At 38.9% G+C, this 14186-nt stretch overlaps 1 protein-coding gene across 4 annotated transcripts; it reads right to left on the reverse strand.

Annotated features, from left to right (window-relative positions):
* Window positions 1-2385: 2385 nt before the first annotated feature.
* On the reverse strand, window positions 2386-13857 carry LOC111401293 (lysine-specific histone demethylase 1 homolog 3). 4 transcript variants are annotated; one of them, XM_023028971.1, is made up of 9 exons: window positions 11461-13857; window positions 10956-11382; window positions 9274-9415; window positions 6723-9086; window positions 6517-6610; window positions 5616-6103; window positions 3879-4592; window positions 3707-3781; window positions 2386-2982 (listed from the first exon to the last, which is right to left on the reverse strand). In XM_023028971.1, the coding sequence occupies exons 1-9, from the start codon at window positions 13340-13342 to the stop codon at window positions 2920-2922; spliced, it is 6249 nt and encodes a 2082-aa protein (XP_022884739.1). In that variant the 5' UTR covers window positions 13343-13857; the 3' UTR covers window positions 2386-2919. The 4 variants fall into 4 exon arrangements, with proteins under 4 accessions (XP_022884739.1, XP_022884740.1, XP_022884741.1 ...); XM_023028972.1 differs by having other exon boundaries at window positions 10956-12111; window positions 12448-13856; XM_023028973.1 differs by having other exon boundaries at window positions 10956-12284; window positions 12448-12579.
* Between the last annotated feature and the right edge of the window lie 329 nt (window positions 13858-14186).

Consider the following 14186-nt stretch of genomic DNA (forward strand, 5'->3'; position numbering starts at 1 on the left):
GTCAAAATAACTAGTTTTTACGTAAAAGTAAAGAAGTAACATAGTCTTCAAAGTAAGTTTTCACTTTAGAATTAGCCAAACATTCTGACTGCGGAAAGAGTATATTTTGAACAAGCTCCACAATCATTCAGCCAAGGTGAACTCCATAACCAACCACAGCTGACAGAAAGCACATTGTGTGAGAATTCCAACATCCACATTAACATTTTCGGATACACTCACTTGCTATCAATTCATATGAGAAAGAGTTCGCCATAAGACGCTTTTAGTTAATAGCTTCTCGGTGAAGTATTCAACAGCTTCCAGTTAAACGAGACAGAAAAGAAAAACAAAGAACAGGCTACAGCAGCAGTCAAATGCATGTCAAATCACAGGGAAATGATGAAGAAGTATACGAGGATGTAAACTACAACTTCTGATCAAAGTCGGGAATATTGCACCATTGATCCCCAGTATATTATCTGGGAAGCAAGTTGGACCCCACAACATTAAAACGTACAAGTTGGTCCTCAATCGCTCACTTTAGTTGGACAATCTGTCCTGACGATGAAAACCATCAAAATATCCATGATATTGTCACATGGCCCTCGCATGTCTGACCTTTTTGAAGCTAGGTTTTGTTTCACGACTTAGGTTGGTGTGCAGAAATTTAGTGAGAGGCATGTTACTGTAAGCATCACGCAATGATTTTATGGAGATCCATTCGGTTTTCATCATTAAGAACGGATTGTGCAACTATGACAAAAAGGTTGATGATCCACTTGCCCCTTTTAAATCTTGGGAACAAAAATGCTACTTGGGGAAATAGGTGGACCAATAATGCAGTTTTACCTTAATAGTGCCATGTGACCGAAGAATGGATAAATTTTACTTGTAACAATGCCAAAGAGTTGGCATACAGACATGCAATCCATCCGGAAGTGAATGATCATTATCAAGCTTTGATAATTGCTTCAATGACACTCATGCACGCTCATCTGAAGCTGAGCAATTTCTCCCAAGTCATGTACAATGAATAAAGTATATTCGTTTTAACATCGCATCTGAGGAAAATAAAAAGAAAATTCCGAAATTGAGAAGAAAGAAGAATCAATAGACAGGCAGAACCTCAATCTTTCAATACCGTGACATAAACAGGATTGACTTTTGCAAATTTGGGTCTTTGAAATTCTTGGCCAAATTTTATCTTGTTTTCTTTTACTTGGAAGAATAAATAGTAGAACCACTATATCTACACGTCCTCCAAAAGAAAAAGATGGAGAGAGAGAAAGAGAGAGAGACTTACCCAATAATGACCAGACATATGATGACAAGGTGGACATGCTACTACGCAACTTCTCAAAGCAAAGAGCCAATATCATGCTATACTTACCTGGCAACAATCAAGAAATGTTAGCCACACAATTAGACGATAGAAACTGACAGTAAGAGTTCAAATGACTCCATCCTTAGTCAGCAAAGTCCACACCAAAAATAAAAAAATAAATCTAAAAATACATTACTTTCATCTATATTAGAAAGCATCATCAACATGTTTGTAAGTTCAATATCTTATACTGCATACGCAAGAAATTTGGTTTAAAATTTTATTCTGTAAGAACCTGCTAAAAGGCCAAAAAGGCTTTGAGCAGATTACCCTCACTGCCTTTTGATCTATACTAGAATTCGAATCTGTACCACAACTGCATCAGCAAGGTTAAAAAGTGAAGCCTGTGACATATTCCACTGGAAGGAAGCTGGTATATGCCAACTTGTTATACACATCAGCAGTCAATAACTAATCTGAAACATTGGAGAATAAGTAACATACAGCAAATCAAGATTCTATATTCCAAGCGATAGACTTGGAGACATGTTATATGACCCTGTATCACATCACAGGTCTTAGAATATGGTAGACATTATGTTGCACAAGCCATACATGAGACACATGCTTTTAACATAGCATTAAGTGTAGCACTTTATACCTTTGCAACTCTGGTGTCTGATTACACCGCAAGTCTATAAGCATGCAATCTACAAAACATAGGTGAGTGACAGAAACTGCCTTCATCCAAATGGATACTGACCTTGCTAACTGAAATCAGTAAGCCTTAATAATTGTACAATACTTCCAGATTGACCAGATGCACATGGACTTCTGCTCAAAGAAGAACAAAGAAAATCGAAAGAGCAGCCCTCCAGCATTACTTCAAAAAACTTGGGGCATGTTTTATATCCGCTATTGGACTGGACAGAACAGTACAATAAACAAAAATTGAAATTCTTTTGTACTTCGTGAACCATAAAATGTACCTCGCTAAACAAGCTGTTGAGTTTTAAAGGTTTGTTCCGTTCATCTTTGAAGATAAGTACGGTAGAAGGAAAGAAAAAAGGGACAGCAGATAATACTACAGGGAGAATTATGTATATTTATTGCCATGAAACAATTCTAAGCTGTACACATATCCAAGTCAGAAAACAAGTAATTTCTCTATTCTACGATGATCCCTGACAAAAAAGAATAGGGGCCTTCACTTTCTACCCTAAAAGATACAGCTTTCAATTATAATGAACAAATAGGAACAGTTGACTATTGGAGGACCCATGTTTAAAACTTCAAGAAAGGAGGCCTTTGCAGCCACCCTTGCAATGTCTTAACTTGTCATGCTTCAGAAATATTCCAATTAAACCATAGATACCCCTAAATTTCTGGAGGAGACTGATACAGGACGGCACAGATTCATTTACAGATGCTCATGGGTTCCGTCTCCTATCCAGGCTGCACTCGAGCCACCAACTCCTCATGGTAGCTTGAAGGAATAATTTTAAATGGGAAAAATTCCAAGATTGCCCTCAGCCGTCCCACACTAAAGTGACTGGTTGGGCCACGAATTCAGCAGCCTTCCCAGACCAGTGAAGGGGAGGATGATACCATCACTATTTTATGCCTGGCTTTGTTGCCATGTGTCTTTCAATCAACATGTCCACAAAGGCTCGAATCTGCCACATGAAAATGGAGTGTGAATTTAAGTTTTCCAAGAAAACCTAAAAAGAATCAAAGTTTCTTAATCACATATGTGAAGAAAAAGGAAGTGGGGACACAAACAAAGCCCAAGGATGAAATAGGAAAGTACCATGCATTATGAAAGACAACCAAGGCTGGGATAGCTTTACAGAAAAATTTGACATGTCATAAATACATGGAGCCCAGTGCATTCACATTAAAATTAAGCTCATTATATTGCTGCATGACTATAATAAGTTCTTACTGAAACCATTTTGAACATATATATATAATTATTTTGCCAGATCCACCAAATCCTGGGATTTTGGAGATTTGACGAATCTGACATTTTGACATGATCCCACATCCAAAATTCATGCTCACGCATTTAAAACAGATGCCATATAAGTGATAAACAGTGGGCTTAATGATAAAAATGAGCAGGAAAAAAAGGATCCTGATACGTTTGACGGTTTCTTCAGGAAATATTTCAGAAGTAGTGCATATAGCAGGCAGATTACAGAACTTCTTACCACCCGAAATCTTATTAGTGGTGGACAATCAAATCATCATGATCACGGTATAATTAGCCTATGCTTGACTGACCTTTTACAACACATTGACATCCTAAAGAAAGTTTATGCCTGCTGAAACCATTTGCAACAAAAAACTGACAAAACAGGCACTAATATAACAAACCAATGTAAACTGTGTTCCCACCTTGTTTTTACGTTTGGAATCAAGAAACTCAAAAACAGCCATTGCTTTCTCGGCGTCAGTAGTTTGTTCCATTACCTAAAATCAAAGAAACGAATAAGAATAAGATCAGGAAAAGGCATCATAGGAAAATTAATAAAGTTGATGAAGAATGAATTACAGAAAGGAGATTAACCTTCGTGGCAGTTTTCTTCATTATGGACTTATAACCTTCCCTGTCAATTTTTCTTGCTTTGTAAAGAGGCATGAGCAATGATGCTACGTAATCCACAACCGCCTGTTTAATACGTTCTGTCCCCCTAGGTTCATTGTCATTCTTTTCTTTGTTCACTATAATGTGCGAAGAAGAGCTCTCATTGGCTGGTGCATCATGTTTCGACAAACGTAATTTTGAACTCATGTTTGAATCCTCCTCATCTGTTATGTGCATTGTGCCATGAGAGAAACGAGAACTTGCAGCAGCTGCTTGACATTGCCATCTCTCAATAGCATTGTAATCCTTTATTCCTACACTGCCGGCACTATCAACCCATGCTTTTGTGAATATACTGCTGTCTGCAGCTACACTTTCTCCAGAGTGCTCTTTAAAGTTAAACTGATTTGAAATCTCATTTGACTGGCTCCGCTGGGAGCGATTATCAACAGATATTTTAGAGCTATCAAGGTTGACACCAGCAGCTGAGAAGTCAACCGACCAATCCCTTACCCTGCAATTCCTAGAATCTATTTCAGATAAGCAATCTTGTCTTCCTATTGCACCACCAGACCAATTCCGTCTACAGTCAGACTCATCCTGTGAATATTGTTCTCGTCTAGCAAATTTGTTAAATGAGAGTATCTTAGGAAGGCGCAGCGAGGTGTTATACATGGCACCAGAAGAAGCATACGCCTAAAATGTAGAGGGGAAAGTGAAAATGGTAAGAGGCGTAAAGGCAACAATATAACACTCTAATTACATCTCAACCCACCCCCAAAACTAAAGCCTGTTAAAAGAGCAAGAAAAAGAGGAAGCTATATTATGTGATGTTGAATTATGTAATTAAAGTTGGTTTTATTCTTCATACAAGCAATCATGAAACATATTTTCTGCATTTGTTACGACTCAAGTTATTGGTATTTGTTAGGATATTGAGACAAGATGAAGAAAGTTAAAGGATGCAAAAGTCAATAGCCTAAGAACTGGACAGGCCCAGGCAGGTCAGAATGACAAAATAGAGGTTTTCATAGTCTTCAATGCCATAAAGGTCCAATGCAAGCATACTCTGGTATAGACAAAATTTCTCAAAAATAATGCTAAAACAACAAATTTGACTAATTGCAACATCAGACCAACATACAAACAATTGAACAAACATCCCCAATTCGCTCACTGCTCTGTGCCTGCTCATGGGAGCAAAATGTTGGAACAGAAGTTTAGTGCAGTGAAGCAACAGAATGGGTCTTCATCTCAAGCTAAATAAGTAAATATAGAAGATTTAGATAACTGTGAAAAGATGATGTGTGCAAATGTTTTAAGCCGAAAGCTACATCAAAGACCCAATACGACTCTAATTTATCCACAAAGAATGTCAGAATGTACAACTCACCAATTGGAAAAAGGGTGAGAGGAAATATCTACCTTAAAGCAATGACCAAATACATACAAAGATTGTGCCTGACAGGTTTATGTCAAAGCCACTGCAGGTATGTTATCTTCTATTAGATCATGGAGTTATATGCTGTGCCGACTTAAAAATCCTACTTCCAAAGCATAAAAACGTATATAACAAAATATAATAAAATTAACAGAAAAGAAACTATGACATGCCTTCAAGAGAACCTCGTAAAACCAATTAAAACCAGATTGCGTATATCAAGCACAAAAAAAGCTGGAAGTATGATATATATGCACATGGAAAGAAATGAAATAAACCTCAGCAGCGGCAAGGGCTGCTTCACGGGCTGCTTCGGCAGCAGCAAAGGCAGCCTTTTCCTCTTCAGTCATGGGAATATCTCCATTTTCCTCCATGGTATTTTGCCTTCCTACTGAACCATGAGAGGCTGATGATTTAACCTCTGATTTTGAGTCAAATCTTGATTCCACTTTGACTGGTCCGTTGTTCACCTTCTTAGTGCTCGCACTTGAAGGATACAGGTGGCCAGCAGATGCAGAAACTTTAGGACTTCCTTTGCTCTCTATTGCAACATTAGGTACGAACAGAGGAGGCTTTCCTGAAACTACAAAAGACTTGCTTTTTGATGAGTCCAGATTATTTGGTTGCCTCAGTAATCTCAGTCCACCATTAGATGCCTTCTCCTTACGGAAAATTTCGACCCAAACACTTACTAGCTGGCTTGCTATCGCACGTATATCACGGCTTGTATGTACACAGACTTTTTCTTTTACTGTTTTTCCAATACCTACATAGGAAAAATGAAGTTCAACAAGTGACACCCTGATAACAAAAGCTTTCACTATTGATTGAGGAATAATATATTTTTAAAACCCAGTGAAGCCCTAAACCTGTAGATTACTAAAACCAAGAACTAGCAAAAAATGCTCAACGGAAAGTTCTTCGACCATTAATGCTATTAAAAGCCTAACAATCAGTGTTTCCCGATGTAAACAACCTTCATTATGAAAACACACAAAAAACCGAAGGATTAACCAGAAGATAATACTATACAAGCATCTGGAAGAAACAACTTCCAAAGTCCACGCTAACAGCATCAGAACGCCTTTCAGCAGACAAACTGATACTTACATAAACACACATATAAGCCCTGCTGTGACTGCATCAATCAAAACAAGACTATTGTGATGGGGATAATACCTGATAAGCGGACTGCAAGTAAATCAGTTGAGACAAGTACAAGTAGACGGACACAGTGACGCAAGAGCTGAGTTCCATTCTTCCCCATGGAATCCTGTCGTGAACGATAAAATTCCAACAACCAAATAAAAATAGTTAATCAAACAACATTCACAACACGAATTGAACACTGACACAAAAACAGATCATCATGAGAGAGCATATACCAGAATCCATGAGTTGAGCGTGCTTAGTCCTTCTTTAGTCCCAACAAAAGTCTTGAGAAATCCAACAGGAAGGTTTAACAGCTCTTTAGCCAGATGCAATCGTCCAGCTGTAGTATTTGCAGTGAAAAACATATCCCGTAGCAGACTACCCCTGGTCAAAATTGGGGTTCCTTCCAAAGAATGCTTACATAGAACACTTGATAGTTCCACTGCATCAAGTCTCGTGATAATATCCCTTATTTCACTCCTTTCACTGGCAGATCGTTTCCTTGCAGCCTCCATGAACTCTACCTCTGCAGTATAATCAGTTCCTGTACTCAATATATCAATAATACGTATAGCCTCTCGAAGCCCACTCATCATTGCACCACCTACAGTGTCAGGATGCTCCTTGCAGGTTGCTTCACCAGCAAAGAATAAACAGTTCTCCACTGGTCTGCCCAAAATATCATAGTCTTCTCCTGAGGAACCCACTGCAACATAGGAGTAAGCACCATAGCTGTAAGGATCCCGTCCCCAATCGGTAACTACAGATGCAATAGGATCAAGAACTCGTTCTTCCCCAAAAATTTTGCGGAGAACAACCAAGGCATTTGTAACATGGTCGGATGGGCTCATATCTTGACCATCTATGGCAGCCTTACCGACAACTAAAGCTATAAGAACAGGTGCTCCAACTGTCTTCTTGACATTCCAGAACATAAAGCACCGTCCCCTGTGATCCGTATCCTCAGCAGTGGCACCAAAATAATCGATGGAGTCATCCCAAAATACTTCAGGAAACTCCAACACAACTTTATTTAGAACACCAAAACCAAGCCGCTTGATGGATAGATATTTCCATTGGGGCAATGGTGGTGAAAATTTGATAGTTTCCGCTTTCAGACAGCCAAGTGGCACCGTGACTAGGACAGCATCTGCATGAAACTCCTTGCCATTTGATGTTGAAATTTTAACCTTTTTACTAAGTTCGTCACTTCTCCTGCTATCCTTCATGCAATATGAAATACTTGTGACGACATGGTTCAAGTGGATGCTAAGTCCTTCTCCTAGAGATTCAACAACACTACTGTAACCCCCTTTGATCATACAATGAGCTCCACCAAACCCTCCATAATCATCATCCTGGTTCCAATAAGGAAGTGATACTTCTTTAAGCAAAGCAGCACATCCGTACTCTAAGTTGGCAAAATGCCAATCCATGACCCTCCTCTCTAGGGGACTCAAAATCTCTGATTTAGAACCCTGAGCCTCATTAACTTCATCATCAACACCAAACTTTCCAGAGTCCATGAGATTATCCAATACTTTATTCAATTCACCGTCCATTTCATTCCTTCCAGTACCAGCCATGCGACGTTTCTTGAGCGCATATTCCAGACCTTCTTCAAGAGACATTCTCGTTGCATATTCCCCTTTCTCAGCAACTAGCACTACCATGTCATCAAGTAGGCTATTAAACTCTTCTTCCAAGGCTTCATCTAGACGTGCAGAAACTTTCTCACCAGTTATGGTGTCATAAAGAGGACAATCACTGTTCAATACAGTCAACTCGAGTCCCAACTGAGCACAAACCAACGAAGAAGGGTCTGGTCTTCTTTCAGTAGCCACATCTGCCTCAACACCTGTAATGATGCTAGCACCAAGATCTACCGGAACTGTGCAAGATGAGCGATCCGTGAACACACGACCTCCTATTCTACTTCTAGCCTCGAGAATTGTAACATCATATCCTTGGCGTTGCATGTGGCGAGCTGCAGTTAGTCCAGCAGGACCTGCACCTACTACGATAATTCTCTTCCTGAGTTCAGAGTCACAATGTCTAAGGCCGTCGCCAGTTAAGGACAATGTTCGAGCAGAGACTTTTTGGGACTTTGACTGCATAATAGTTACTGCTCCACCAATGTCAGATTCAACAGAAGATATTAAATCTGGACACACAGTAGGGAGTGTTCTACCATTCTCATCTTCACTGGAAAGAATACAACCTGTATAATCCAAATCAATCACACCTTCAGGAAGCTTTGCATTTGCACCCAGGTAACCATTCCCTTGACAATCATCAGGGGAGCATCTTTCAGGAACAGTTGGTATAAATAATTCTCTGGTTTGAAGATTTGCGAATTCCACATCCTTGTCTTTTCCCGCTTGTCTTTCATCACCAGACGAATTATCATTCTTCCCCACTGTGGAAGTATTGGAACTCTTTACCCTCCCAACGATAAAGGAAACTCCATCTTCAGAATCTGCAACAGGAGCCCCAGAATCTTCCCGAAACTTTTCCTCTTTTAGAAGTTTCAAGTCATGCTTAGAGTTGTTCTCTGCTCTATCCTTCTCAGAAGCAACTCCAAAATTTATACAACCCTGTAGGAATGCATTAAAAACATGAGAACTAAAATTTAGCATAAATTTTGAATAACTATATACAGTTGACATATGTAATTGCTAATAATCTAAGAAGTTTCAAAGAAACCACAAAAGATTAAGACATCATTTTCATAAGCCACCAAGAACAAAATCCAGATAATATTAATAATTTCTGAGAACTTACACGTTGATCAAGAAATGTATATATATCCCTAATCAGAGTAGTGCGCGGATGTTCATCCATCAATGGAGTATCAGACACTCCAAAGTCTTCCAGTGGCAAAATGCGACTGACATCTTTGTTCCAGACACTCAAAATATGGTTTCTGCACCACAGCAAATAATTATGGTCCCACTGTTATGGAAATTGGCAAAGCAGCAATTAAAGAAGGAGACATTTCACAGAAACAGGGTGGCCCAACAAGGAAAATTATAGAATAATACAAGGACATTCATGGCGAAAACCACTATTGAGCATATGATTTGTGATCAATAAATCGAACTTGCAATGATCATTTCAGTGAAAAAGAGAATTCAGAGAAGTTTGCCAAAGTTCAAGCATAATTTTCAAAGTCTACTAAGAAGTTATAGAAACAGGACATTAAAGCAGCAAATTAAGCAGCTGTTGAACTAAACCACCTTTCGAAAGTAGATGGCACACATAATTAACAATGAACCATCACTAACCCAAAATCAAAAAATCATGTAAAAATAAAAAAGGAATGAATGGAATCAATTATGGGAGAGCGTCGGCAAAATGAAGGCATAAAGCTGTAATCCACTTTGCAAATCAGGAAGAGAAGGATATTGAGCCAATGAGGAATAATTGTTATTCCAGAGGAATTCTCAGAGTCCACGTAGTCAACTCTAGGAGTTGTTGTCGAGCCTCATCCTCTATTGGCGCAGGCTTCACATCTTCGCTCCTCCAATGCCCCTTTCAATATAGTATGGCTTTCCCACTCCATCCAATTTAAACTCAACTACGAAGATTTCTACCTCATCATCGATTTTAATTACATAATCAACATTAGAGGAAATAATGAAGTTGGAAGATTCTATGAGAATACCAACTTCATTGAATGTTTCTATTTCATTTGGCTATATTTTGATTAATTCTTTATGCTCTACAAGTTCATATTCCACAGTTATTGTCTCCTCGGGTTGAACCGACGATCTTGTATCCAAATTTTTCAGCAATTGCATGAAAAAGATTTCTTGGGGCTTCTCCCTTTCTTGACGGGAAATAGTGGAGTCACGACTATTATGATTTTTCGATCAAGGGCCCAATAATTGCCATAATACTCTTATGGGGAAGTCTTCCTCATTTATTTCATTCAAATCATGTTCTTGGAAAATAGGTAGATGTGATTTTCATATTAATCCCAAGGGCAAGTTATCCTCATGAATCCCGGTAAGTGCACATGTAAGGCCCCGAATTCTTGCAACTCTATGTGAACAAGTATGAGTTCTTTAACGTTAACCATCTAAAATACGTAATTAAGGAAAGATTTTAAGTTTGAATTAATTAATAAATATAGTAAAATCTCAAACAAAACTGAATATATGGAAAATATGTATGTATAACTTGATAAAATAACTTCTATAAGTTTCTTTCACCTTTTAAACTTTCAAAAACATGTCGATTCTGAAGTGATGAGATGCATTGATCTTAAAAATGATAGCTAGAACTTATTAAAAAACGGCAAACATGTACCCAATAAACAGATTGAAAGTGCAAATGTAGGCAAAGACTGAATAGCTTCCAGTTCAACCAATCATTATCAACTAAAACATGCAAATAATAATAATAATAATAATAATAATAATATTAATAATAAAATTGCTGATTAAAGAATGGATACTGACCGGCATTCCAGATACTCCTGAAGTCCACCTTTGCGCTTCAGCACTTCCTTAAACTTGATTTTCTCAACAGGACCAACTGCACGAGCTTTTAGCCCAGCCAACACAGCTGCTGTCTTTCCATTTTCAGACTCTACAATTGTCGATGCCAAATCAAACTTCTCTCTTGCTTTAGAAGTCTTCTCACCATCTACAACCTGATGGCTAACAAGAAAACCTCGTCCGTGCATCAACATCTCCCAATCTGCATCCCCCTCATAAGCCATGTCCCCATGCCTATGCTTTTTAGCATTACGAGCAATACGCTGGCCAACTGATAGCCCATTATCTTTAGTTTCAGGATCAGCCAAGGATCCTATATCATCTACAAAGATTACATCATGGTCCAGTAAATTTGATGGTGAAGAGATCCCTTCAGCGTCTTCATTCCCTGAAAGAAGGTCATGGCTTTTAAGATATGCATCTTTTGGCATTAAATGAGAACGTTGAGAAAAGAGTCCATAGTCACCAGTTTTTTGGGTTTCGTCTTGATGCTTTATTTGGGAAGCCACCTCATATTTGGGGATTCCATGTGCTGACACTGGAGATAATTTACCCTCAGAAACTTGACCATCCTCCCCTTGTGAAGAAACTGTAGCAATATCTGAATCTTCAATGCATTTACCGGGTATTCCAATTAGACTACCGCTACTGGATCTTCGTTCCTCCTGTGGTACATCAGCTACAGATGATGATAAGTGAAATGGGAATTGCCTAAAATCATTAGAACTTGAGTCAAAATTAGTCCGATGATCTGATTTCACATCATCTCCCATCTTCCTCACACAATCAGACGAGGATGTTAACTGCTCCAAATTTTCATGGGGAAAACTTTTAACCATATGCTGAGCTGTATCGTCACGTTCCCTATTAAATGATATGTCCTCTAAACAAAACTCAGGAACTACTCTGACATCTGAAAAGGAAATTTTAGGGTCAATGATTGGGATATGGCTCGTTGGAACTGCTTTTGATTGTGAAGCAAGCTGGTCACTGGAATCTCCTACTGGTACAACTTCATCAAACTGGCCTTTCTCAATCTGTTTGTGATCAACCGGTAGCTTTGACACATCAAGAGATAAATCATCTTCCTTCTCATGTTTTACCCCCACCACGGGCTCTTGAAAAGGAAGCAAACAACAGTCATTAGCTCTCAGATTAGAAAATTCCACAGAACTTGTATTGATTATATGATTTGAAACATGTGCATCCTTGGCTAAAATGGCATGATGCTCATTGATCTCAGAATTGATTTTACCATCTTGGACTCTAGTAATCATACCAGAACAAGCCCTGAAAAAAGAATCAGATCTATAGACCAGGGAATTGGAAATTGAATGCTCAGAGATTGATTTGAGAGATGCTTCATCTTCGGCAACAATGGATCTCAATATTTCATTTGTCTCTAGTGGAGTAGATAGCTCTTGCTGCTTTGAATAATTGCAAATTAAATTACCTTGTACATGGTTTGGAACTTGAGGCAAACTATCATCAGCAGTCTGATGAATCAAGGTTGACCGCATAGAATCCCTCTCAGGTGCTGAATGCAAACTGTCATCAGAAGCCAGCAATTTTTTGAACAATTTAGACGGAGACCTTGATTCCCCAACCAAGACATGTGTAGGAAGAACGTCCGAGCCAGTAACGGAACTTGATATCAACCCATCATCAGAAGTTTGAGTTTCCTTTCCCTGTTCCAGCCGTGAAGTGCCACGGGATTTCCTAATCATGCTTGACTGAACCCTTTGGACATAAGAAAACAAAGAATCTTCTGAATATTCATCTCCCAAAGCACCCTCTTTCTCATCCCGTAATTCGCTATTTCCATATTTCTGATTATTCAAACCATCAAGATATTCCCTTCCATCTTTGTTTACCCTTGAACTAAATTTGGATCTCGTGCTTGTCTTTTTGTGCGTCATATCGCAGGCTTTGCCAATTGTCCCATCCCCATCAGATCCACCAATACTGCTCACCTGATTTTTCTCCCCAACCTCCAATAACAACTTTGCATCCGAAGAGTCGTTTTCAGCAGATAATCTGAAAGACTGACCTGAGGAGTCCACAATGTTGTTACCCAAATGTTGTCCAACTACTGCATCAGACCCACCATCCTTTTTCGGACCCTTCAATTTCCTCCTAAAACTTGCCAACGTATCGCCCATACCACCCAGCTCTTCCTCTTCAACCACAATTTTCTCTATCACTTTTCCCTTCTTTCCACAACCATCCCACCCCAACTTAGTTTTCTTGTTCCTTTTACTTTTCAATTTTAGCAATGACAAAATAGGCTTGTCATCATCTGAATCAAATGCCATTTCAACCGGCTTCAACTTTCTCTTTGAACCCATCTTCTTATTCTCTTCCCCTTCCACTCCCTTCAATCCTAGGATTTCAGTTTTCAATGCAACACTCTCAGCATGTACCCCTAACCTAGGGGTGGAGCCACCTGGGGTCTATTCAGGCAGTTGCTCCCACTGATTTTGGTCCTGGGTATTCCACCGATTACACTTAAAGGGGCTGCCGGTTCTAAAGGCAAGGGGAACTCGTTAACAGCCTCATTAAAATTCAAGACAAAATCGCTGCTGTGTAAGAAAGATTACCGTAAAGAAACAAAAATTTCAGGGGGGGTGGGATTCTAAGGAGATAGAAGATGAGAATTTTAGATCCAGGTTGTGTTGAAATTAAAACGTTCACAGCAATCAAATCGAACGCAAAATCAACATATAAAGCACTTTTTACACAAATAAATCTGATACTAACTTCCCAGTTCTTGTAGAAATCACTGCAACATTAGAAAACTTGGTGCCCTGAAACCCTTGGCCGCTTGACCCTCCTGTTGCTCCATCAATACGACTCAAAAGAGGCCCGGGCATATCAATAAGACTAATTGGGCTATACTGGCTTATAACCAAACATCCGATAATGGGCTTCTATCGAGTTCTAATCAATTTTGTCTATGAGATTATTTAGGGAAAAATACATAATTACCATGCTTTTGAAGTCCACTTTCAAACATGTTTTCAAAAATCTATTGGTCGAGCATATTTTTTTATTAAAACATGTCATGATTACAATAAACACGCAATTTATGGTCACAGTAACAAACCATTCGTATTAAGTCACAAATTACACAATTAAAGAATCACAATTAATTAGTCACAATCTCTATTCATCTCACCCCACCCCACCTCA

The sequence above is a fragment of the Olea europaea genome, chromosome 10 (assembly GCF_002742605.1).
Source record: "Olea europaea var. sylvestris chromosome 10, O_europaea_v1, whole genome shotgun sequence".
Taxonomy (NCBI): Eukaryota; Viridiplantae; Streptophyta; class Magnoliopsida; order Lamiales; family Oleaceae; genus Olea; species Olea europaea.

Excerpts from the sequence above, each read along its gene's own strand:
- LOC111401293 (XM_023028970.1), bottom strand. The coding sequence starts at position 13,342 with ATGGGTTCAAAGAGAAAGTTGAAGCCGGTTGAAATGGCATTTGATTCA. Across the intron at positions 9,087-9,273 it reads ATACATTTCTTGATCAACGT|GGTTGTATAAATTTTGGAGT; the intron begins GTAAGTTCTCAG and ends GCATTCCTACAG. Across the intron at positions 6,104-6,516 it reads ACTTGCAGTCCGCTTATCAG|GTATTGGAAAAACAGTAAAA; the intron begins GTATTATCCCCA and ends TTTCCTATGTAG.